Here is a 23813-nt window from a genome sequence, read left to right as displayed (position 1 = left end):
GCCTCACCCTCTGTGAGGCAGAGCGAGGGGAGAGTAGCGTTGTTGCTGTTGGAGGCGAGAGAGTACCGCGTGTGTTTCAGCTGGTGTAGCCGGGCGGGCCGCGACGAGGCGCGCTTGCGGACGTGGCGAGGCCGTACGGAAGAGGCCGCGCCGTTGGGTCTGGCGAGTTTTCCCGCAGCAGCAAAAGCAAAGCGGTTGCGCTGTTTCCTTCCCTCCGTTGAGGGAAGTCGCGGAGCCTGGGCGCTCTCCGGGTCCATTCGCCCCACACGGGCCTGGTTAGTAGCGCTAAAGGGTGTCGTGTGTGTGTATGTGTACACGCGTGTTTGTGTTGGCACGCGGGTAAGCTGCCTGGCTGTTCTCGGTAGTGAGTCTCTTAAACTGCAGAAACACCTCCTGCCCCTTACTGTGCTTCTCTCCCTTGTGGTAAAAGGGGTCGAGCGATACCCCGGTGGGTGATAACTTAAAGGTATTCAGTGGTGCGCGGGCAGCCGGTGACGGGGCGATCCTGGTGGCTGCTTGTAGGGAGAGGGCCGCGCCTATGTCTTCCCCACTCAGGCTTAGTAGGTGCGGTGACAGAATAATGCTGCCTTCAAACGAACACAGTTCTTTTGTGTGGACGGAAATCATTCCGGCGTGGGGACCAATTACAGCTCTGACTTAGGAGTGGCTGATCCGGTTGGTGATTCCAGTTCATGCCCGGTGACGGTCATCATGGCTTTTGTTTTTTCTTTTTCTTTTTTGTCCTCTTAGCCACAGAATTTATTGTTCTCCCACGCGTACTCGGATGGTTGGTTAATAGCAATCCCTTGGAACCCACTGGACCTTTCTGCCTCTGGCATCCCTGGGAGTGCATTGGAATGTACATGAACTGGTATGGGAGAACCACGGAGGACTAAGGAGATGCCGGCCGCATTCACAGCTTGTTTTAACAAATGGTTCTTGATGGCTGCCCAAGAAATGTTCTGTGGTGGTGTGATTTCTTCTAGCCAGCATTTACGTGGAGAAAAAGGAAGAATGCTAGTTGCTCAGGATGACATGCCTTCTCTGCACTTCACATACTCTGTACAAAGTATATTTTTGCTCTGTCAGGATATCCCTGAGTTCTATCGTGCACCAATCCCTGGGAAGGAATAGCCTAGACACTACAGTACTCCAGTAATGTCATTATCATGAACAGTTAAGGATAGGAGTTAGAAGTGCCTGATTTGGTAGGAATCTATATTCTTGTTTTGTGTTAGCTTCTTTCTCAGCAAGGACTGCATAGGAGTAAAGTACACTTACGGTTTTTTTTTAATTGGGAATAACTATTTTGTGGCTATACAAAACACTTTGCAACTTCTCCATTTTCCCTAGTTGTTTTTTGATCTAAATTCTATTTACTCATCTAAATCTTTATATGCCTTGTCCACACCTGATAACCAAGAGTTGCTACAGTAAATTGTTAATATTTGTTTCATTTTTTGTTATTGTTGGGGGATGGGGCTCTAGAAGTAAAAGCTTGCCTTGCGGTGAAGACTTGTCTACTTGCTTTGGAGGTCTCTGCTGGGACTGAAAAAGAATTTATAGTTATCTTTTTAAAAAAAACCGCAAAAACATGGTGGATTTTATCCATGGTGTTGGTGTAAGATCTTGAGTTACCTAGGAGTATTTAGAACAGTTTTAGCTGGTTTTCTAGCATTGTTAGAGTGTTATTACACTGATGCCCTGCTTGCAAGGACATCTGGTTGGCCACTGTGAGAACAGGATGCTGGACTAGATGGGCCACTGGCCTGATTCAGTAGGCTATTCTTATGTTCTTGTTCTTGCTTCCCAACAATAACAACATATAAGAAGAATGTTTGATATTAGCCTTTTGAGTAATGAGATGTTATTAATCCCCATTGATTAGAATACTGCCATTGATTTCAGTATGATATTGATAGTGCTTTTAGAGAACTATTCAGACTTCTCAAAAAGCCCTTGTTAGAAACTTCCAGATTGGTGGTCTATGATCTTTGCAGAGGGGGTGAAAGAAAGTAGGCCTTTTCTATGTACTTTACTGAAATCAAGTTTAAAGTAAATAAGATTTCATAGTTTGCTTTCTTGGTCGTGTGGATCAGTTATAGATGAATTGGGTTCTTGCACCGTTCCTATATATGCTAGATAATTCGGACATTTATTTTTGAGTAGGTTTCATTGAACTCAGTTGAACCTCCGGTTTTGGGCTACCCAGTTTCTGTTGCTTCATATTTATGTATTTTATGGAATTTGTGAAAAGATTGGCTTGGAAAGCGCCATGAAACTGTTTTATGAATGTAGTCAGTATATTTGAGTGCCGTAACTTTCGTGATGCTTTAGTGCTCTAAAGAGATATCATAGAATATATTGTATTCTGGATTTGTGGTTGAATGACAAGCATTCGTGGTGAAATTGGAATGGGCATAAGCAGTATATTTTCCTGAATTTATTTAATTTTTGGATTTTTCTTCCAATATGGTCATCTTTACAACAACGAATTAAACTACAGGCGAACATCTTGTCACCCTCTTCTGAAAAGAATTTAAGAACAACTGCCGACTCCTATTTTTGTGTGGGACTTCAGTTTTCTATAACTACAGGCAGTGAAATGTTTGGGTTCTTCCACCCAACTGTCTGTGGATCTTTTGAAGACTGATTTCAAACTATTTTCTTCACTTGTTGCAATCTGTTTTAAATGGATACTCTGGCCAAAACGTTGTTCAGTTGAGATTGGTTATTTTTTATTTTTGTGCCTCTCTGGACTGGGAAATAATTTTAACACAAGAATACCAATCTTGATTTCTTACTAATGTTGACCATGATTATGAATATACCACAGTAACACAGCATAGTATGTAAACCTGCTTCTTGACCATTAATAATGTTTCATTTTCTTTCCACAGTTAAATTGATTTCACAGACTTTATCAGGTCTTCTAAAGGGAAAAAAAAGGTAAGCTTCAAAGCTTAATGCTTCTTTTGTCTGAGATGATGGTTTTTTCTCCCAGGCTTGTGACTGGAAAAGATGTGCAATTCAATATCCTGATCATGGGGCAAGGATGACTGAAATTTGATTCATTATGAGTTGGGCTGTTCTACTGATAGAACATAAATGTCTGAAAATCTAAGATTTCTGTGTAAGTTGCTAGAGAGTTGTGAGACATTTTTGATCATAGATCTTTCTTGGCTTTTGCTGTTGGATGGCAAGAACATGGGACCACAGTTGTCTAGAATATATTCTGTGAAAGGTTTGCTACGTCTTATTATAGATTGTAAGAAGAGTGATGTTTGATATTGTTGCTTTTAAAATGGGGAATGCTGGTGGAACAGTGCGGAATTTCAGATTGAATAGTGTATAAACTTTCAAATTAAAATAGGTTTGTTATTCCAGATGAAGGAATTATTTTTTATTTTGTAGCACTTAACTTTCCCAGTGTACTAAAGGCTTGCTATCACATATACCTTTTTGTCCACAGGTGATTATTGCTGTGGGCTCAGCTCAGAATGGCGGTAGTCATCCGTTTACAGGGGCTTCCTGTTGTTGCGGGTTCTGCAGATATTCGCCGCTTCTTCTCAGGATTGAATATTCCTGATGGAGGTGTGCATATCATTGGAGGAGAAAAGGGGGAAGCTTTCATTATATTTGCAACAGATGAAGATGCACGACAAGCAATGAGCTATTCTGGAGGATTTATCAAGGATTCACGTATAGAGTTCTTTCTTAGCAGCAAGACAGAAATGCAGACTATAATAGAAATTAGTAGGAGAAGACGGGCAGGTTCCATTAACTCAGGCGCATCTGGAATTGGCAATCTTTCAAATTTTGTTGCAGCCATTAATAAAGGAATGCATCAATCTAGCTGTAGTTCCATGGATCCATTGGGGAATGAGTTCCGTTCAAATGGATCTCGAAACAGTGATACAGATATGTTGGAACCAAACTATAATCAGCCTAAGAAAGAGCCATTTCCAAGTGTGTACCTATTTATACGTGGTATGCCTTATTCTGCAACAGAAGATGATGTACGCAATTTCTTCTCTGGATTGCAAGTGGAGGGAATAGCCATGAGAAAAGTTAATGGTAAAAATAATGGAGACGCTGTGGTAAAATTTGCAACATTAAGTGATGCCACGGAAGGGCTTCAGCGTGATCGAGAGTATATGGGTTCAAGATTTATTATCGTACGAACCTCTGGTAAAGGAACATGGATTAAGTTTGGTGGAAAGATTGGCAGTCCTGTCAATACCAAACATTTCAGTTATTCGAATAAGGAAACATTTTCTTCAGGCGGAGAGCATTCACGAAGAGAGCCAGAGCCAGACTATTTGTCCTCAAGAAAACGCACCTGTTCAAGGTCTCCAGAGAGGGTTATGGCACACACTCGTTCAAGGTCTCCTGCAGGGAGGATTACATCACGTACTCATTCAAGGTCTCCTGTGGGGAGGGGGTTGTCACGTGCCCATTCAAGGTCTCCAGGGAGGGTTAAGGCACACCATCGGTCAAGGTCACCACGGAGGGTAAGGACACGCACCCGGTCAAGGTCACCACGGAGGGTAAGGGAACACACCCAGTCAAGATCACCACCACGGAGGGTTATGGCACGCACCCGGTCAAGGTCACCACCACGGAGGGTTACGGCACGCACACGGTCAAGGTCTCCACAACAGAGGTTTACGACACAGTCTCGTTCTCAACACAGAGAATATTATATACTCATTAAAAATCTCCAACCTACTGTTGAGAAGAAAGATTTGATAAAGTTCTTTGGGCATCCAGGTGTGACTGCCAGTCCTATTTTATTTTTAAAGCCAGAAGGCGATGCAACGACGAAAGATGCAATTCTGCTGTGTGACACATTGAAGGTGTATGAGTTTGTATTGACCTTTCACAAGGATAAACTGCTTGGCCAGCCGATTTTCATCTTTCCCATTTCAAAAGAAAAGCTGTTGTTCTTAACTGGATCTTCTGAAGCAAAAGTACCACCAGAAAGACAGCACCATGCAAATGAAAGAAGTGATAGAGATGAATATTCTGGCTTAAAGACCTGCGTATATGTCAGAAACTTTCCATTTGATGTGACAAATGTTGAAGTACAGAAGTTCTTTGCAGGATTTAATATTGATAACAGTGACATTTATTTGCTTTATGATGACAAAGGAATCGGACTTGGGGAAGCATTGGTCAACTTCAGAACTGAAGAACAAGCCCGCAAAGCTGAAAGCTTAAATCGCCGGCGGTTTTTGGGAACAGAGGTACTCCTAAGATGTATTTCTGAGGAACAAATGCAAGAGTTTGGTATTAATATTTCATCAACATCAAATGAAAAGATACAGGATAATCTCCATACATATGAAAGAAGTGAACATTTTTACCCCAGTGGTTCACAAGGATCCTCTTTGCATGGGAACTTAAAGCACCTGTCTAATTATAGACACCCGTCTGATGATTTTATCTGCTCATCTGATCTTTTTAGAGGGCCTCCTGGTGACAGCATTCCTCGTCGTTTTCAAGAAGGGCATTTTAGGCCTGACTATAATTCTAGTGGTGCCTCAGATCGTGTCACATTGATTAAATTAAAGAATTTACCGTTCCAAGCTTCTCCTCATGAAATTCTGGATTTCTTCCACGGTTATAAAATCATACCAGAATCTCTTTCTATTCTGCGCAATGAATATGGAATGTCTTCTGGTGAAGCTATTCTTGCCATGATGAATTATAATGAGGCAGTGGCTGCTATTAATGAATTAAATGACAGGCCAATTGGCAACCGCAAAGTTAGTTTAACTTTTGGGTAGATGTGAAAATGCCTAGGAGGCAAAGTGAAGATGTTTGCAGTATTAATAGAATAAAACTAGATTTGTGTTTTTGTTATTTGGAAAGTGATGACAAAACATCCATCTATTTGTAAATAGTTAATTGCTTTAAAATGAAAGCTGTTTGATGCAGTGCAGTTGCATCTGTTAGAAAGCATAGGTTGTTAGTTACTCTTGAATATAAATAAGTTGAATGCAAGTTTTGGATTCTTGTCTGTAACATTCAATGGCATTTTGAATGTTTTTTTATTAATTTCAGCTTAGCATTTCTTTTAAAATAAATGTACCTAAATGAAATATGTGGATGGTTAATTTGTATATTGCCTTTTTACACCCATTAGCGTATGACAGCCCTAATAAGAATCAGTCTTGTAGTTTGGCAGTGTCTTCCTCTATAAATTGTACAAATCACAGGCTATACAGGAAATATATTGGAACTACTAGAAGATAGTTGAATCTCTTGAAGTTCTAGGGCTGTTGGTTAAACAACCCAAGATACATATTTTCATGTCCACTTGGCTTCCCAAATTTTTGAATAATGGTACAGTGGTATCTCTGGTTACATACGCTTCAGGTTACAGATGCTTCAGGTTGCAGACTCCGCTAACCCAGAAATATTACCTCAGGTTAAGAACTTTGCTTCAGGATGAGAACAGAAATCGCGCAGCAGTGGCGCGACGGCAGCAGGAAGCCCCATTAGCTAAAGTGGTGCTTCAGGTTAAGAACAGTTTCAGGTTAAGAATGGACCTCCGGAATGAATTAAGTTCTTAAACCGAGGTACCACTGTAATTGGGTGTCCTCATACTACTGATTTACAGAGTTTTTTAAAAAAAAATCCAGGGAAGAACAAACGGTCCCTTGAATGAAAATGCTGCTTGGATTAATATGTAAAAGCAAGAGTTTAAAGGGAAGCTGTATTATCCCCAAACTTCAACTCCCATGATGTTGGTATCAGCGAGCTTCCTGATTGATCTTTTTGAAAAAAGGAAATTTAGCCATTTTCTATTCCACATCTCTGCACAACACTTTTGTTTGGGTCTTCTTCAAACTGCAGTCTTTTGTGATATTTAGTGGAGACTACTTTCAACTGCACACCTACAATGAAAATTGAGGAAGCACTACTAGATGGAGTTACTTTTCAAGGTTATAATGCATTTTCAATATTAAAATGCAGGGGTCATCAATCTTGACATTTGCAAAGGATTTTGTATGTGTCTCCAGGCAAGTGTCCCAGAGTCTTAGCTTTCATTTTCAGAAAAAAGCAGGTCTCTAGCCCTCCCAGAAAGAAAGTTATGCGGCAAAATGTACAGTACCTTCTAAATTACCTTGAGGTAATTTTAGTATTACCTTGAGGTAATTTTAGTATTACCTCGAGGTAATTTACCTCTGTTTTAATATTTAAACTTTTTATGTTTTAAAGTACGGTTGTGAATTTTCCTTGATTTCCTCATTTTCTATTTTTGTAAACCACTTTGAGATTTGTTTTTTAATCAAGCAGTGTATAAATTTTATGAAATAAATAGTGATTTCTGTGAGATGAGAATGAGCGTGGTGTGGCCACCTTGTATAGTTTTCTTGGTATTGAGCTGTGCTCCCTGTTACTAGACAGCAACAGCATCAGTGTATATTCAGTATTGTGGTGTTCTTCACAATCAGGTCCAGCAGGGCATAGCTGACTTCTTGTGGTAAGCCTAAGGTTGATGGGGTTTCTAGTCTAATTTTGTGTTATGCCATGTCCCCAATGGCAGCCATTTTGTGACTGGTTCCCACAGCACACTCTCAAAATTCAAAATGTGCTCACTGGTACGAAAAGCTTGACAAACCTCTGGCAAATTGCTATTGCGATGGTTTATTCCTCTCCTTGGATATTTGCCAGTTTCAGCACCATTTGTGATGTATTGACTAGCCGGTAGCAAATCCCCATTTACTTTGTAAAACCGGTTGGACTCTTAACTCCTATCAGCCTTAGCCTGTATGGCTAAAGTTCAGGGTTGGTTGTAGTTCAACATCATCTAGAAGGCCAGATTTCCCTCCTTTGCTTTTTTATATTGCATGCCATTGTTTTGGTTTGTTTTTCTTTAGACAACGATTTTCTTCAGACAACCCATCTTATTTCACATTGAAGCCACCATGGGGATGGATGCTTGAAAAGCTGGCGAATTACGCATCACATACAAATTTTGACAGTATTCAACATTTGGGGGACAGAGGACACCTTTAAATTTTTACCTAGTAAGAGATTTTTTAAAAACTGTAGTCTAACACACAAACTATCCAAGTATATTGGTTCTGGCTATGTTAATCTAAATTCCCCTTGGGCTGTCAGGAACAGTACCCCCAGAATGCCTAGGCTGGGCTGCTACTAATGGAACAGGTATAATCTATAATCGCATAGTTCTAACATGCAGATTCCGATTTCATGCATGTATTAGGATTGATTACATTACATCTAAGAAAGCAGTGTTTGGAAGTTTGAACTATGAGAGTGTTAGCCTTTCCATCAGGCCGAGGACAATTTGGAGCAGAAGCCTTACTCTTGGGGTCCAACTGACCCCTGCAGTGCTTTGTAGGGGTGTGTGTGTATAAGTAAAACTTGGAAAAGAATGGAACCTAATTATTTTTACTTACCCATTCAGTAAGTGCAAAATAGACTTGATAACTTACTTAGTGTGGGGTTTTTGTTTTAAATTTAAAGGGGTAGGGGGAAGATAGATCACTTCAAGACAACTGAACACATTAACTGTTGAGGATGGAGTATAAATTGCTTTGTTTGTTCAAAAAACATTTCTAATGGTTGTTAAGAGTGTACAGCAACCCCAGTGGTTTTGGAGGGTTAACAATTGTCCCTACACTCCACTGTAGTACACGACATAACCATAGTACGCTACGAATGAGTGAGAGGTGAGTATTGCTGCTTGGTTGTCCTGCGTATGACTGAGATGGTTGTAATATTCACTATGGTTCCTTTACAGGCGAGTGATACATTTGGCACCTTCAGAAAAGTCTCCCAGCTTTACCCTCTTAATTGTATAATTCCAAGTCCATCTCTGTTCTGCAGGCCACAGTTAAGAATTACTGACAGAAGAAAAATGCTGTTTTGTGAAAAACACAAGTATTTATTTATTGTAATTATTCCCAGTGGCTTAGATAATGCCATAATATAGTTGTATTTAAAGTCAATGACAGAACTGAAATTCATGCAGAAAGACTAGACTTTATAATACTGATAATAAAAAATTAATGCAGAAATGCTGGTATGAAGAAAGATTGGCAGGTGTGGGGAAATTTTGGCCTTTGAGACATTGCTGAACTGCAGTTCCCACCAGCCCTAGCAAGCATAGCCAGCAGAAGCAACATTTGGAAGGCCAAGGTTCCTCACATCTGAAATAAAAAGAAAATAAATCACCCCAAATATCAGCTGCCTTGCATTTTGTATCCCTATAGGAATTACAAGGAAAATAAAATTAAATGTAAATTAGAAGTTCTGTAATACTGAAGGCACTTTCACAAAGAATACTGAAGCAGCTTAACTGCTGCATTGATGCAGATTTTATGCCATCATCTGCATTGATGCAGCTATAAGAAAGTTAAAGATTGAGGGGCAGGATGTTAGGAAAGACCTCAAGTAAGAATAGGCACATAAGCCTGTATGCTAGCCACCCAATTTAACACTCCATGAATATGATAAGTCGGAGAATGAAAATTTTGGAATGTTTTGTGACACCTTTATGAGAACACTAGATTATAAAGTGAACTGAACAAAGCAGTGCTGTCTATTTTCACCAGCTGCTTAATTTGCTTCCATGCTTCGGCATACATTGGGAAACGGAAGATTAACTTGGTTGCTAGGGATTGGGGCTTTTTTTTCTATAAAGGTAGTTTATGAAAAGTCAAAATGTATTCTGAAATAGAATCTCAGAATTGAAAGGAACCCTGAGGATCATCTAGTCCAACCCCCGGCAGTACAGGAATATGCAGCTTTCCCATATGGGGATAGAACTTCGGCGTTATGAGTACCATGCTCTAACCAATTGAGCTATCCAGGTCTTCCATAATTATGGAACTCTGAATCCCTTGAAACACAACTAAACTCACTGACATAGCTTTAATATTGCTGAATCTACTTTTAGTGGACCATTAAATTTTATACCATTAAAAAATCATAATTGTCAGGTAACAGTGATCAGTTCTTTCTTTACTGTAGTTTAAATGAATAGTCTTAATTGTGTCCATCACCGAGCAGCAACACAATGAAAAATAACAATTTGCAGGGGAAACACTTTCTAGTCTCAAAGGTGCTCTCTTCCTTGGTGGTTTTACTGCTAATCTTCATATTCATCCTCATTGTCATACTCTTCATCTTCCTCCTCCTTTTTCAATGGATTTCTGGAAATCTGCTACACAGAATATGACATCAGAATTTTAAAAAAAGCATTAGCCTTGAATGAAGTCAATCTGCATTTAAAAATATATTCAGTATCTTGTTTTTTAAAAAAATATTTTTGTATACAGTATGGGTGTATGCTTGCCAGGTGATCATATAACGCTCAAACAGGATCCAGTAGGTGTGGAGTAATATGCAGGTGAGCTTTCCTGTAAAAGTCTAACCGAAGGCAGGCCAACTTTCATACCAAATGGACAGCAAGAGTAATTTGATATAGACCCTGCAGGCCGCAGTGTACACTGCCTTAGCACACGTGTGGGGTGGGAGCGAGCTTCATATTTGACTCCCCCGTCAGCTTCCATGCTGTTTTCCCAAAGCCGGGTAAGCGAGACATTGGCCTTTGGGAAGGTGGAGTGAGAGGTGGGTGGATGGTGTCAAAAGTTGCTGGTCTAAACAGCTCCTCCTCCCTTGGCTGCCCTGCTTTGTTGCAGTACCATAGACCTTTGGTTGAACAAATGTCAGCACCAGGAATTGCTTGCATAGTGAATAAAAGTAGCAGTGACAAAAGTTCAGGAGGGAGGAGGGAAGGAAGGAAGGTCTTCCTACTCTGAGGAGAAAGGGCCAGAGAAGATGTTGATGGAAATCAGAAAGTGAGGAAATTTAATTCATTAATAATATTTCATGGAATGTAGCTAAGGAAAGCATTCAAGCTTTCGAACCAACCTGAACTATTCCAGGACAAGATTTGGATGAAGCAGTCCTCTGGAGGGGAGACTCTGAATTTGCACGGACAATATCCAAACGAGACTGATGTTCTGTTTGATAAAGTGAACTCCGAAACATCTGTTAAATAAATGTTGGTGTTCAGAATACACAGGAGACCAGGGGTTTTCAAATCTACCTGCTGTGAACCTTTTCTATATCAGTTTGTTACCCAAGGAAACACACTGTGCATGTCTGGCCCACAGCCTCAGCACCTTGCAAATGATTCTGAAGTGTGTTGTTTAAGAGTGTACATAGTTCATATGGGACACTGGCCAGTTCTGTTAAGTTTCACAGTTTGTCCAATTATAAAGCTCCTCAAGAACTAGGTAAGGTGCAGTACGGGTGCCTAGAACAGAGGCCTGATCCGGCAGACAAGAAATTTTTTCTGCCCTCGGCAAAATACTGATTGTGGCGGCAGCAATTTTTATTTATTTTTTTAAAAGATTCAGCATGTGGGAGGCAGTGGATGGTGCCTAGTGCTCTAATGGGGATGCAGATTACTCCTCGGTCATCCAATCATTTGATGAGCAAAGGGGGTAATAAGCCCCTCTCCTCACCTCATCTGCATGGCTGTGTGTATGTGCAAGAGTGTGACGGGGCCAAACTCACATGCAGCTTCCAGAGGGTTTGCCAAGGATGACTGCAGCTTGGAGCCAAAAAATGGTTAGCTTGCCCTGCTATGTAGAGCTCACGGGATTTTTCTAGCATACATTCCAACTAGAAAACAGGTGTGCTACTGCCTTGTGGCCAGCAGATACTGGCATAAATTCTAGTAGTTCTACTTAACTTGCTGGAGTGGATGTCTGAGGCAAGGTTGCGGGGATAAAATGCAGCTAAATGTTTGCCTCTACGGCTACAAACCTGTCTTCTTTTCTTTTTCTTTTTCGAACTATTCCTTACCATGAAGTGAAATGGTAGCCTAAGGGAGAACAGACCAAGCCTTGCAGCTGATCACTACAGGGGCTGGCATGTGAGATTTCCCTTAAGAAATCTTTAGAAATATTCCACCTTAATTAGTTAAGATCTAAAATTGCTCTTAAATCTTGTCACTAACCCAGGCTTCATTTTGTTCATTACGGCTGAACACATTGTTAAGGGTCTGAAATTCACTGAAGCGTTGCCAATGGCACAAGGACTAGATATTTTATTTTTTTAATGAAAGTTATGCACTGCTTGATGGTAAAAAAACTTCAAAGCGATTTACAAAAGATAAAATCGTGAAATCAAGAAAAAATTACCCTACTTTAAAACATAAACACCCTGTGGAACGCCCTCCCTTCAGATGTGAAGGAAATAAGTAGTTATCCTATTTTTAAAAGACATCTGAAGGCAGCCCTGTTCAGGGAAGTTTTTAATATTTAATGCTGTATTGTTTTTAATACTTGATTGGGAGCCGCCCAGAGTGGCTGGGGAAACTCAGCCAGATGGGCGGGGTATAAATAATAAATTATTATTATTATTATTATTATTATTATTATTATTATTATTATTATTATTATTATTATTATAAAAAGTTAAAATACTAAAACACATTAAAAAAAATTAAGCCTCTGGTCAAGCTTGTCTAAACAGGAATGTTTTTATCAGGCACCGAAAAGAGTACAGTGAAGGCGCTTGCTTCTCAATAGGCAGGGAGTTCCAAAGTGTGGGTGCTGCCACACTATGTGCCAATTCCACTGATCTAAGGGGTCAAATGGGTGCATATTGGGTAAGGTGCTCATAGTTAAACTGGTCCAAATATATGCCTCAATAACATTAAATATTGTGTAAATTGTGTAGGGAAAACAAAAACCAACAACCCTGCACAGCAGTACATTAGAAGTTCATCATGTTTCTTACCTCTAGGTCTTCATTCTCATCAATATTTTGTATCATTTGGTAGGCAGCAGTGTAAATTTCTAAGGCTTTCCCATGGAATAGCATTTCAATTGTTACAAATTCTGAAAAGATATTCTAAAAACAGATGAAGGGAGAAAGTGTTACAGTAACTGTTCTATATTTATAATAAAGGCAGACTAACTAGGCTGTCACTGTATGAAGACTGGTAGCTTGATAAATGCTGTATAAAAAGAATATGGATCATTACATAGCAGCCCTTTGCAGTTGTAATGGCCGCCTCTCATAGGCCGAGGCTTTTCTTGTATTGGCCTATATGAGGTCAATGAAGCCCCAGCTCATTTCTGCATACAGCCAAGTACTTTGTCTTTCTCTAGATACTTTTATCTCACCCCACCCCTTGCCATTCTGGCTAGAAGCCTTCCACTGTTTTAGCATTTCGTATCTGAACCTAACTGCACTTTCCCTTCTGTTGTTCAGGGAGCTGCTGCATGGTAAGAATTACTTTCCTGTTTAATCACCCACAAAGTTACTTGTTCCTTACAATTAATAAACAGCATGTTAGTGCTAGGAACATGGCCAAATTCTTAACTAAACGAGAAGCTCACTGCTCTGGCCCCTCAATTTTTAAAGTTCTGCACAAGACTGGAACAGCTTTACCTACTTTTATAACAAGTAGAAACTAGCTGTGAGTGGGCTGTGATACTACACTCCAACATGTATTATCTAAAAATACATTTATTACAGTTTTTACACTTTCCTTTAGCATTCTAGTACAAGCTGACACCTCATTTTACCCACAAACTGGGGCAAACTGGTACCCCACTGGGGTTCCTGTGAATTCCAGCAGCTGCTTGAAATATTTCTTAAGTTAAAAATTAGCGAATGTGAGCTACTTCATAGTTCTCCACAGTTATGGGGTCAGTCCTGTGATGTTTCATCATCATTTCCATTTCTGAAACTAAGCAATCAGAGGTCTCAATTTATCCCTATTGAAATGAATGGGAAAGTAAATCTGCCAAAGGTCTAAGCTAAACGAGTCCATTCTATCCTCAGCAATGTCTCAAAATTGGGTAGTTAAAAAAAGTCTGCATTTTGCTTGTACTGTAATTCCATTTTTTTGTAAGTATACCACTTCAAGAGCAGTGGAGTGGGTTTTCTGTTTAGTTTATTTTGTCTGTACATTCCTCCGTGTGCAAGCCCACACAAAACCCTTAAAAAGCACCACAGCAGTCTATTGAACCCTGGAGTAAATTTTACCCTAGGGAGTTAATTCTGCTTCAGATTGGCATTATATTGACACAGGAGTAAACACTCTTCTAGTGCAAACTTGCAACACTAGTTTCTTATTTGTAATGGGTTGTCTTCAACATTGTGCAAGCAGACTTGTGGAACGGGACTTATCCTTCACTTCCCCCCTGCAGCCCCCAAACCTGCTCCTGAGGATGTGCTATATTCCTTCTGTTATATACTATGACCAAACATTTCATCTAGGCGTTCTTGGGCTTCTTTTTTGTACTGCTTTCTTCTCTACTGCTATCTTCCTGATAGCACAAGGAAGATTGTCTACTTGGTGGTTTATAGCTTTGCTCCAGTTGCGTCACAAAAGAAATAATGCTCTCTGTACATTTTTTTTAAGCGAACAACATGGGGTCCAATGTACCCCAATAGTTTTTGTGCTTTATTGATATACCAACAAAAACTTTAAAAGGAGATATAAAGTAAATTTTATTGTGAGAAACTGAAGTCATTTAGAAATTATAATTGTATTTATTTCTAGCTAGAACAAGGGGACCTGTTGGTCCCCAATAGCAGATTAATGTTTGTTAAAATAAATGGTGAAGGAATATTAAATAGACAATCTAAATGGCTCTTTCCCTGAGCCATTTTTTTAGAGTTTGTTGATTTATATTACAGTATACACACTCACTCACACACCTTTATATCTCTTATTTTTTGTTTTTCAAAGTTGTCAATGGTTTCTTCCAAGTACCGACTTGTCCGCGTGGCATCCAATGAAGCTCTTTGTAATTCACTTTCAGCCTTTAAATATAAATGATAAATAGATGTTAATCCTATAATTTTGAACAGACACTATTCATTAGCATGCCCTGGAAATATGAACCACTATTGTGGTAGCTCTCAGAACAAAGCTATTAATCTGTGCACCACTGTATTTCATAAGAAGAGCTCCCCTGGATCAGACCAAAGCCCATCTAGTCCAGTCTCCTGCTTTCTCAGTGACCAACCAAATGCCCATTGAAAGCCTGCAAAGAGGATATGAGCACGACAGCACTCTTTGTACTTGGGCTCCCTAGCAACTGGTATTCAGAGAAACATTACCTCCGATACGGGACATCACAGCTAGCCTTATTTTCCATGAATTTGTGTAAACCCCTTGTAAAGCTGGCTGGGTTGGTGGCTGTTGCAACAGCTTGTGATAGCAAATTCCATGGTTTAATTATGTGCTGTATGAAGAAATACCTCCCCTTGTTTGTCTTTAATCTTCCTCCATTCAGCTTTATTGGATGACCCTGGGTTCTAGTAATGAGAGGAGAAAACCATCTCCATCTACTTTTTCTTCATCATCATCATCATCATCATCATCATCATCATCTCTATTTATATACCTCATGCATGACTGTATAGACATTGGCCATGCCAATTCACTGCCTTAATTTTCTTCATTCTAAAGACGCACATTTGCAACCTTTCCTCAGGGAGTTATTTCAGCCCAATGACTATTTGGCTTAGCTTTTCTGAACTTTTAAGGCTCTAAAATACCCTAATTGAGAGGAGGTGATCAGAACTGTATACATTATCCCCAAGTGCAGTTGCACCATATATTTGTTTAATGTCATTCTGATATTAGCAGTTTTATTTTCAAACCCTTTCCTAATGATCCCTAACAGGAAACTCACCCTTTTCACAGTTCTGAGTTATCGAAGATCTCTTTATTGGTCAGTAACTGCCACTTCAGACCTCCAAAGCAGATAATGCGTTACACTGCATCACAGCTACCATTTCCATGGTTTGGAAAATAACTGGTCTTATGGCTCACATGCAAAAATGCTGCTAATACCAATAAAGGATTATTATTTTTTTAAATTGCTTTAAGATGATCATAAACTCTGGATGGAATACAATTTGGGGTTACTGTGCTGATGGAAGGCATCCAACAATTGGAACAGTTAAGCAGTTTGAAATAATTTCTCTTTACAGCCCCTGCAAATCTCCAGAGGCTTGGAGTCTGAAGGAGATTTTGTGGGACAAAAGAGAGAGGAGGAATCTCCAGAAATCGATTTCCTCCTCTTCTGATGGATGCCTTTCATGAGTGAAATAACACCAACTGAAGTCTGCCCACTATGTAAGGCAATAGTGTGGAAAATGCTGTAGTGATCAAAGTAATGGTAAAGGTTTCTGTTGAGTGAATGAACAATTTTAAAAAGCACCTAACCAAGTCAGAGCTGAATTTCAGGGCACTTTACCCTGGTACTATCTCAAAGACCTTTGCTACACTACTGTCTCCTGCACCAGAAAGGAAGTTAAAGTCTCTTATAATTGAATTTCTAGCATTTTTGCCTTTCTCTAAGAATTTTTTTGAAGCCAAAACAAGCTGACCACCACATGCATGTATTTTATTAAGCAATAGAATAATGTAATAAACATTACATTATACTACTTCATCTACTTTTCCAAGCTGCTGTTTTACCAGAAAAAAACATGATTTGTCAAACTCAGAGCCTTGGAGCAGCTGATGACATCTGGTGTTTATTGGCTTCACCATAATGATTGTAAAAAAGATACAGTAGCTTGTACAGCTGGGATGCTGATATACAAATAACTGATGAAACATAATTAACAATAGTAGAATTTAATCTGATATTTCATCCAAAAAAGAAGACCTACCTGTGACTGAAGTTTGCAGTAAATGAAATATTTTAAGTTATGGAAAGTGCTAACACACTGGTATTCTACAGACATAAAAGCGTATCTATATACAAATAACTCAGTTGGCTCCCAGTGTCTCTTAGGTATTGAAATGAATTTATGATGGATTTTAAAAAAGAAAATCTAGAACCTATAACAAAACAGGGAGCTAAGAAAGAAGATTATTTTCCTCTCAGGAGCTTCATTGGTAGACAACTCCTTTTTAATAATGTTATCTGCTGATGTTGCTATTAATCAGCCAGAATACTTTAGGGCAGAGGTTTGCAACCTTTTTGAGTCCACGGCTCCCTTGACCAACTACATTCTTTCTGCAGCTCCCCTGTGGAGCCCAGGAGTCCAGTTATGTCACCCCTTGCCTGCAGAGCTGGCAGCCTCTCACCCCTTTTCAAACACCCTCCCTTGCGGGGTGTTCCCTCGGCCTCCTCTCCCCTCTTACTGGAAGCCCTCCAGGCAGTCAGTGTTGCCACCCCTGGTCTCTAAACTGCACTCCCCTGCCCCAAAGACAGCTGCCTCCTCACACTGCCTCACAGGGGCTGGGAAAAGGATGTCCCCAGTCTTAGTGGCCCAATGGAGACTGGTCAAAGGTGAACATGAGGCCAGCACCTTACCTTAGGACGCAGCAGTGGACGCTGCTGGGCCTGCATGGCAGAAGGGCTCCCCTTCAGCACCAGTCACTCAGCTCCCAGGCAGGCCATGCACACAGCAAGCACAAGGCCAGTGCCAGCCTGCCCAGTCTTCCACTTGTCTGCCCACTCCCAACAGCAAGGACTGATGGACTGGCTGGCTCAGCTCCCTTGCTTACTCCAAGGCTGCCTTAGCTCCTGGCAACCAGCATCCCTGGCCAGCCCCAGAGACACTATTCGCTTGGGGAGCTTGTAGCCAGGGCCACTGCAACAAACAGCTGTGCAAGCCTTTAGGAAGCAGAGATGTGAGAGGGGATCAGGAGGAGGAGGGAAGGAAAGAGGGACAGAGGCCGGCGTTGCCTGCCGCACCCCTGACCATCATTCAAGGCACACTGGTTGAAAACCACTGCTTTAGGGACATACATATAAATAAAATTTATTATTATTATTATTATTATTATTATTATTATTATTATTATTATTATTATACTAGGTGGAAGAGGCATATCTCTCACATAAATTTTGCAACAGTCATCTAGTAAAGCGCATATTTGAAAGCTGCTGAACACTTGTTTGCAAAGGATACAATAATGTGGCGGTCTGATGGATTTCGTTGACGCGTCTTTTCAAGCTGAGAGAGCTGTTTTGCTTCTCGATTCTTTGCTGATAAAGTTGCTTTGAGATCCTCCTGAAATCATATACAGGGACACACTCAAAGTCTAAAGATTTTACAGAAAAGATTTCTGTTTGAGTTCCTTATAACTAGCCTTCAAGTCAAAGCAGTTTTACCACACTAGCTATTCATTTTGTGCAATACCAGGTCTTGGAAGTTAAGACTACTAATCGAGACAGGATTATGAACTGGAAACTGCTTTTAATGACAGGACTGGTGCTGTGCTTTTATTGAAATTATCTGTATGCTACTAGATTACATATATAGTTTTGATTCTATTAATGTTGGTTTTTTAAATGATTTTTTTCTGTCCTTAGAAATTCCTATTTTATCTATAAGCCGTCTTGTGCCCCTGTTGGGTAGTAAAGCAGGATACAAATGAATATATAATAAAAATAATCAGAGATGGGATTTTCTAAAGAAAAGGTTTTCTAATCTTCAAGAAATGCTGTGGGTATCCATATAATACTAGGATTAATACAAGACAAACTTAATCAGATATCACATGACAAAGTTCAATATACACAGAATATATGCAACTGCCAAATAAAAGATAATAAAGTAAAAGAAAACAAGGAAAAAAAACTTGCTTCTTCTTATAACTGGCAACGAAAGATTGAAAACAGAACTCCCATTTCCCCCCATTCTTAATGGCAATATTTGCACTATCTTTCCATAAAATATCATCTTAAATGCATGGGAGGCAATCCTAAATCGGTGGTAATTTCCCACTTCCAGGCCTATAGCTTTTCAATATTTCCCATGGATACACTTCTAATGAGGGATTTGTATGCTCTTTCCCATGTCTCCATGGTTTCTTCCTGAAATTGCTGCAGTGAATTAGAAAAAGAGATACAAAGCAAAAAACTGATTTGTATGATCTCTCTTGCTCCCTAATTTATCTGCTTTTTCTTGCTCTTTGATTCGTCTGATCTCATTCCCCCCCCTCTCTCCATGGTTTCTGCCAGAAAATGGGAACTGCTGAGTAGCAAACCCCCAAATACAAGGAAGTAAGCTGCTGTTCAGATACGTGAATCTGCCAAGCATATAGCAAGGTTTGGGCATATTTCTTTAAGTGTGAATAAGTGAATTTTGGTATAAAGAGCATGCAGATAGCGGGACCTGTGTGTATTCTGAATTTCAGTCTCATAAGCGCAAGAGCTGCCTCTGGTGCTGCATTTTGAATAGGATTCTGAAACTGCATTAGTTCAGAATGTGGTTGCTAGATTACTAACTGATTCACATCATTCTTGTGCTGTCCTAAAAGCATGACACGATGTCAACAGAACAGCCTTTTCCTGCTGTGGTTTCTAATCAATATTAAGAGGCATACTTTGATCATTCGGGTAGCATAGCCACTGACAACCATATCCTCCATGAAGCTGTCTAACTCTGCTTCATTGGATGACCTTAGGTTTTAGTGTTATGTTCAGGTATGTAAAGTTTAATTATTGATATGACATTTTGTTGCTGAATTTACCAACAATTGATTACTGAAATACTAATTTATGAGATCAGACGCATCAGTTGAACTTGCTTAGTTATTTACCTTCCTCGAAAAGAAAATAAACATGCAATGGAAAACAAAATCCATCACCTACTCTCTTAAGTTTTATGATGGTCCCATAACATTTCAGAGGTTCAACAACTTTTGCTTCAAGTCTTTCTACCTGTAAAGAGGAGCAATGAAGTATTATTTTAACTTTAAATTTTGGCAATCAGTCTTAAAACTGGTTTTGAGAAAATTCAAACACACAACTAAGGAAGAGGGAAAACATACTACAGTTTGGCAGTAAGAAAATTCAGTTTTGGTTTTAGTATCTCACAAATTACACCTGCATTTTTACTTTAAAATACAGTTGATTAATTATATGCCTTTTAGCTGAAAGAATAAATTGAAATACAAATGACATCTCTCAAAACACTTACAGTTGTCTTTTCGAAATATTGAAGAAAATAAGCATAGTAGGAAAGAAAACATTTAATACTGTCCCCCTCATTCCCATTTACAGTAATAAAGCAGGACCAAAGTAAACACAGGTAAATAAATGTGTCATTAACTTTCAGTACCATCTGGTAAAATTTGCCCTCATCATCTGAAGATTTAGTTATTCAATTTGATTAAAGTTTCTAAATGAGTTTTTTTTCAAACGGGGTATTTCTGCAAGGAAAAATTTGCTGGATGATACGAGGGGGAAAAGCAGAAAATGGCATGGCAATTTGTGTACCTATAAAACATGACCATTTTGAGAAATGCAAGACAGCAAGGATGTCTCCATGCACCTTCATAGACTAGCTGCAATTTGGATCTTGTACCACAGTGGCTATTAAGTGAAATCATGATGTGACACCTGCTATCTGAACGCTCGCCTCTTCTTTTTGTGTTTATTAGATTTGAAGCCAATAAGGCAGGTGCTTTTTTTTGCTCTTTTGCTTAGGAGTATTTTAAGCACCTTATAAATTACGATGATCAAAAATAAAACAGGAAGAAACGGCTGTCATGAGAGTAGCATTAGATCTAGACAAGATACTAACATTTATTATTTTGATTACTGGAAACATTTCCAAGTCATAGCAGCTTTGCAACCTGTCTTTGCCTTTCCAAGCCTAAGAACCCAACTAGCAACTGTATCATTCTTTAAGGGGGAAATGTGCAGGGTGTGCACTCATCTCAACAGTGTTGAACGCAGGTCACAGTTCAGAAAAGAGCACATAAGCACAGAATAATCATTTTAAAATGGCAAGATGGAAGAGCAGTGTTGTAACTGGGGGAGGAAGTGGCAACAGGAAAAAGAGGAGCAGTATCAGTTTAGTACGCAGAACCTGTTTTTGAGCCTACACCTGACTGCCCTTTTTTTCAAAAGTTTCTTACCATCATGGCAGGAGTTTATTTTATTTAAAATACTTATATACCACAATTCATGAAAACAGATTCAAGGTGGTCATGAGTACACTGCAGCTACAGTTTCAAAAATGGCCACGGTCATTTGCAAGGGGTAGTGGTGCTGCTAATTCCCCAGTATTTATATTGTTAGCTGATCAGTGGATTCAGTGGTTTCCTTGGGCTGCATCAGAGCAAGAAAAGATGCACTTGAATCCCCCTGAAATCAATGTGAAAAAGTTCAGACTAACTTGTCTCATAGGACCTTAGCACAACTAACATACTCTGGATCCAACCTCTTATTCTTAAGTGCATAAAGTCATAAGTGCAAATAAAAGTAATGGCTTATAATTTAAAATACAAACTTTCCACCATGAAGTGCATTGTATACCTCTGCGTGGCGATAATCTTGAAGTTTGGAAAACTCATTTGCAAAGTTTTTCAATCCATTCCTTAAACTTGGTGTTTCTGTAGCTGCATAAGCATGAATCTCATTTACTAGAAGATCTGCTTTGTCTCGCAGTCTGGCAGTTTTTCGTACATATGCTGCAAATATTTGGCACAATTCACCAAAGTGTTTTTCCACTTTTGACACAGATTCTCGTACTTGACGAGTTTGGTTGTCCCTAGACAAAGAAGTTAAAGCATTATGGTCTGGCAACATTGACAACAGCCTAAACAACTCTGGTAATACTACAACAATTATTTTGATCTGAGTTCATTTGAAGAGAAGAAAAAACAACCCTCTCTATTGGTAAGTGTTTAGGGTGAATGTCATTGATTCATAGAATTCTAGAGTTGGAAGTGACCATAAGGGTCATCTAGTTCAACCCCCTGCAATGAAGGTATCTTTTTCCCCAACGTGGGGCTCATAACTGAGCTATTGCTGCTGTTAATCTTCTATAGTTTTCTCAAGTATATTGCCCCCTCCATCAAGTTTGAACAGCATATAGGAATATAGGTGTTCCAAGGTTCCCAGCTCCTGGGATTCCCCAAATGCCACATCTGATTATCTGCTGGAAGTAATAAAAACGTCCCTGGGAGTTCAGTGATGATTCAGAGCAAGTCTTCAGTTACCTGTATGAACATGCCCAAGTATTACAGGGTTCAAAAACCTGAATGCCAGCAAGAGCTGTTACACTGGTGAATACTAGGGGCAGTTTTCGCAGCTGTGGCCCCACACCTTTGGAACAGCCTCCCCGCATTCCACCAAGTGGTGTATGCCCTTTTCAATGCTGGCTATTAATATATGAAAACAAATTTATTCAAGTCTGCATTTGCTAAACCATGCTGCTGCTGGTGTGCATGTGTACTTTGCAAATGTATTTTCAGGAGGTACCACATGAGGGCTGTGTGCCCTGAAAGATGGGTTAAAAACCTTTCCATGGGCGTAGCCAGGATTTGGGGAGGGGGGCAGAACCAAATTAGCAAAGTACAGTATATCTATTGTTCTACTTGATGGGGAGGGGGAGCTGCCTCCCTGCGCCACCTTGGCTATGGGCACAAACCTTTCAAATACATATTCGAGCTGCATTGCAAAAATAGTTTAGCTCGTTTTCTAAAACCCAGAAGGACCACATATTCCATAGTATCTAGAAAGTGTGTGGGGAATGGAGAAAAGAATGAGTCATTCATTACATCGCCCGAGGGCGATTTCGAAGCAGGCGCAACGACAGCGAAGTTGGGGTGGGTGCTTTTAGCGACGGGGCGCCTGAGACTGGGGCCGGGCTTCGTTTCTCCTCCAAGCTTTCCATTGCGCTCGGATTTGCGCAAGGAGAACTTGCTGCGGAGCTTTGAATCTAGCTCCTCGGCCCCTTAGGTTCAGCGGGACCTCCCAAATACGCGCCCCGAAGGATTTCAGCAAATACGCGTAGGGTTCCTGAGCGCGTGCAGAGTGCCTCCCCCCCCCGCGGCCGAGCCACACTAGGCGATGAAGAGAAGGGGCTGGACTACTTGCTTGTTAGGACACAAACCCGGGGACCCATTGTATGGGTGTGGTGGGGGGATCCCCGAGTCAGTCAAACCTACCCCCTCCCCGAAACCCCCAATTAGGAGGAGGGCGCGGCCATCGCGCGTCCCCCCGTCCACCCCAAGGCGAGCATCCTTGTTCGCCGTGCCTCCCCCCGACCCCGGTCGGCGAAGATCCCTCGCTTTGCGGCCAGCAGCCAAGGCGGAGGGGAGCTTGTCCCTCTGCCTCTCCGCAGAGCCGTTACCTGGCGTCCAGCCCGCGGCCCAGCATCAACATGGCGGCGGCAGCGGCAGAAGCCGCAGCGACGACAACAGCGGCAGTTAGCGGAAGGAGCCCCGGGCGCGCGCGCTCGCTCGCGGCTTCCAGCCGGTTCCCTTGGAAACCGAGGACCGCCCACCCAGCCAGCCGGCTGCGCGGCCTAGCCTCGCCCACCCGAAAAAGCCGGCCTGAGGGGAGCGAGGCGGCGTAAGGAGCTCGCCTCCCTTTCGCTCCTCGGCAGGGCAGGGCTCGCGTCTCTTCCCTTCAGAGTCAGTTCGGGGGGAAATGACCGCCGTTATTTTAAAAGGGAGCCCTTTCCGGGCAGTACTTTTAGAGCAGGGGGTGTGGGGAGAGCATTTCCAAGATGATGCTGGACTCCAACTCCCATCAGCCCCGGATAAGGTGGCGAGATGTGAGGAATGATGGGAGCTGTAGTCCCAACAGCGCCTGGCGTACCACAGACCTCAGTGAGCTCTCATTCCTTAGTCACAGAATCATAGAATTGTAGAGTTAAGAGGGACCCTGAGGATCATCTAGTCCAACCCCCTGCAATGTAGGAATATGCAGCTGCCCCTGCAGGGAACAAACCTGCAACCTTGGCATTGTCAGCACCACGCGACTGAGCTGTCCAACTGAGCTGTCCTGAACGCAGTTGTTTATTTG

At 40.9% G+C, this 23813-nt stretch overlaps 2 protein-coding genes across 4 annotated transcripts; one reads left to right on the top strand and one right to left on the bottom strand.

The window, feature by feature from the left end:
* Positions 1 to 136: 136 nt before the first annotated feature.
* On the top strand, positions 137 to 11068 carry RBM12B (RNA binding motif protein 12B). Of its 3 annotated transcripts, none has more exons than XM_081204586.1 (4): positions 137 to 275; positions 2901 to 2949; positions 3473 to 8042; positions 10932 to 11068. In XM_081204586.1, the coding sequence occupies exon 3, from the start codon at positions 3501 to 3503 to the stop codon at positions 5790 to 5792; it is 2292 nt and encodes a 763-aa protein (XP_081060712.1). In that variant the 5' UTR covers positions 137 to 275; positions 2901 to 2949; positions 3473 to 3500; the 3' UTR covers positions 5793 to 8042; positions 10932 to 11068. The 3 variants fall into 3 exon arrangements, with proteins under 3 accessions (XP_081060712.1, XP_081060714.1, XP_081060713.1); XM_081204588.1 differs by lacking the exon at positions 137 to 275 and having other exon boundaries at positions 297 to 2949; positions 3473 to 4426; positions 4466 to 8042; XM_081204587.1 differs by lacking the exons at positions 137 to 275; positions 2901 to 2949 and having other exon boundaries at positions 2956 to 8042.
* Positions 9988 to 23274, bottom strand: CIBAR1 (CBY1 interacting BAR domain containing 1). Its single transcript, XM_081205333.1, has 8 exons — positions 23137 to 23274; positions 21315 to 21549; positions 19644 to 19712; positions 17956 to 18057; positions 14734 to 14838; positions 12799 to 12912; positions 10918 to 11037; positions 9988 to 10207 (listed from the first exon to the last, which is right to left on the bottom strand). The coding sequence occupies exons 1-8, from the start codon at positions 23166 to 23168 to the stop codon at positions 10133 to 10135; spliced, it is 852 nt and encodes a 283-aa protein (XP_081061459.1). The 5' UTR covers positions 23169 to 23274; the 3' UTR covers positions 9988 to 10132.
* Between the last annotated feature and the right edge of the window lie 539 nt (positions 23275 to 23813).

This window comes from Podarcis bocagei (genome assembly GCF_964188305.1).
Source record: "Podarcis bocagei genome assembly, chromosome: 8".
Taxonomy (NCBI): Eukaryota; Metazoa; Chordata; class Lepidosauria; order Squamata; family Lacertidae; genus Podarcis; species Podarcis bocagei.
Note: the sequence above shows the minus strand (reverse complement) of the source record. Positions and strands in the feature narration are given on the sequence as shown.

Excerpts from the sequence above, each read along its gene's own strand:
- RBM12B (XM_081204586.1), top strand. The coding sequence starts at position 3,501 with ATGGCGGTAGTCATCCGTTTACAGGGGCTTCCTGTTGTTGCGGGTTCT.
- CIBAR1 (XM_081205333.1), bottom strand. The coding sequence starts at position 23,168 with ATGTTGATGCTGGGCCGCGGGCTGGACGCCAG. Across the intron at positions 21,550-23,136 it reads GGCCGCGGGCTGGACGCCAG|GGACAACCAAACTCGTCAAG; the intron begins GTAACGGCTCTG and ends TTCTTTGTCTAG. Across the intron at positions 10,208-10,917 it reads CTTGTCCTGGAATAGTTCAG|CAGATTTCCAGAAATCCATT; the intron begins GTTGGTTCGAAA and ends TATTCTGTGTAG.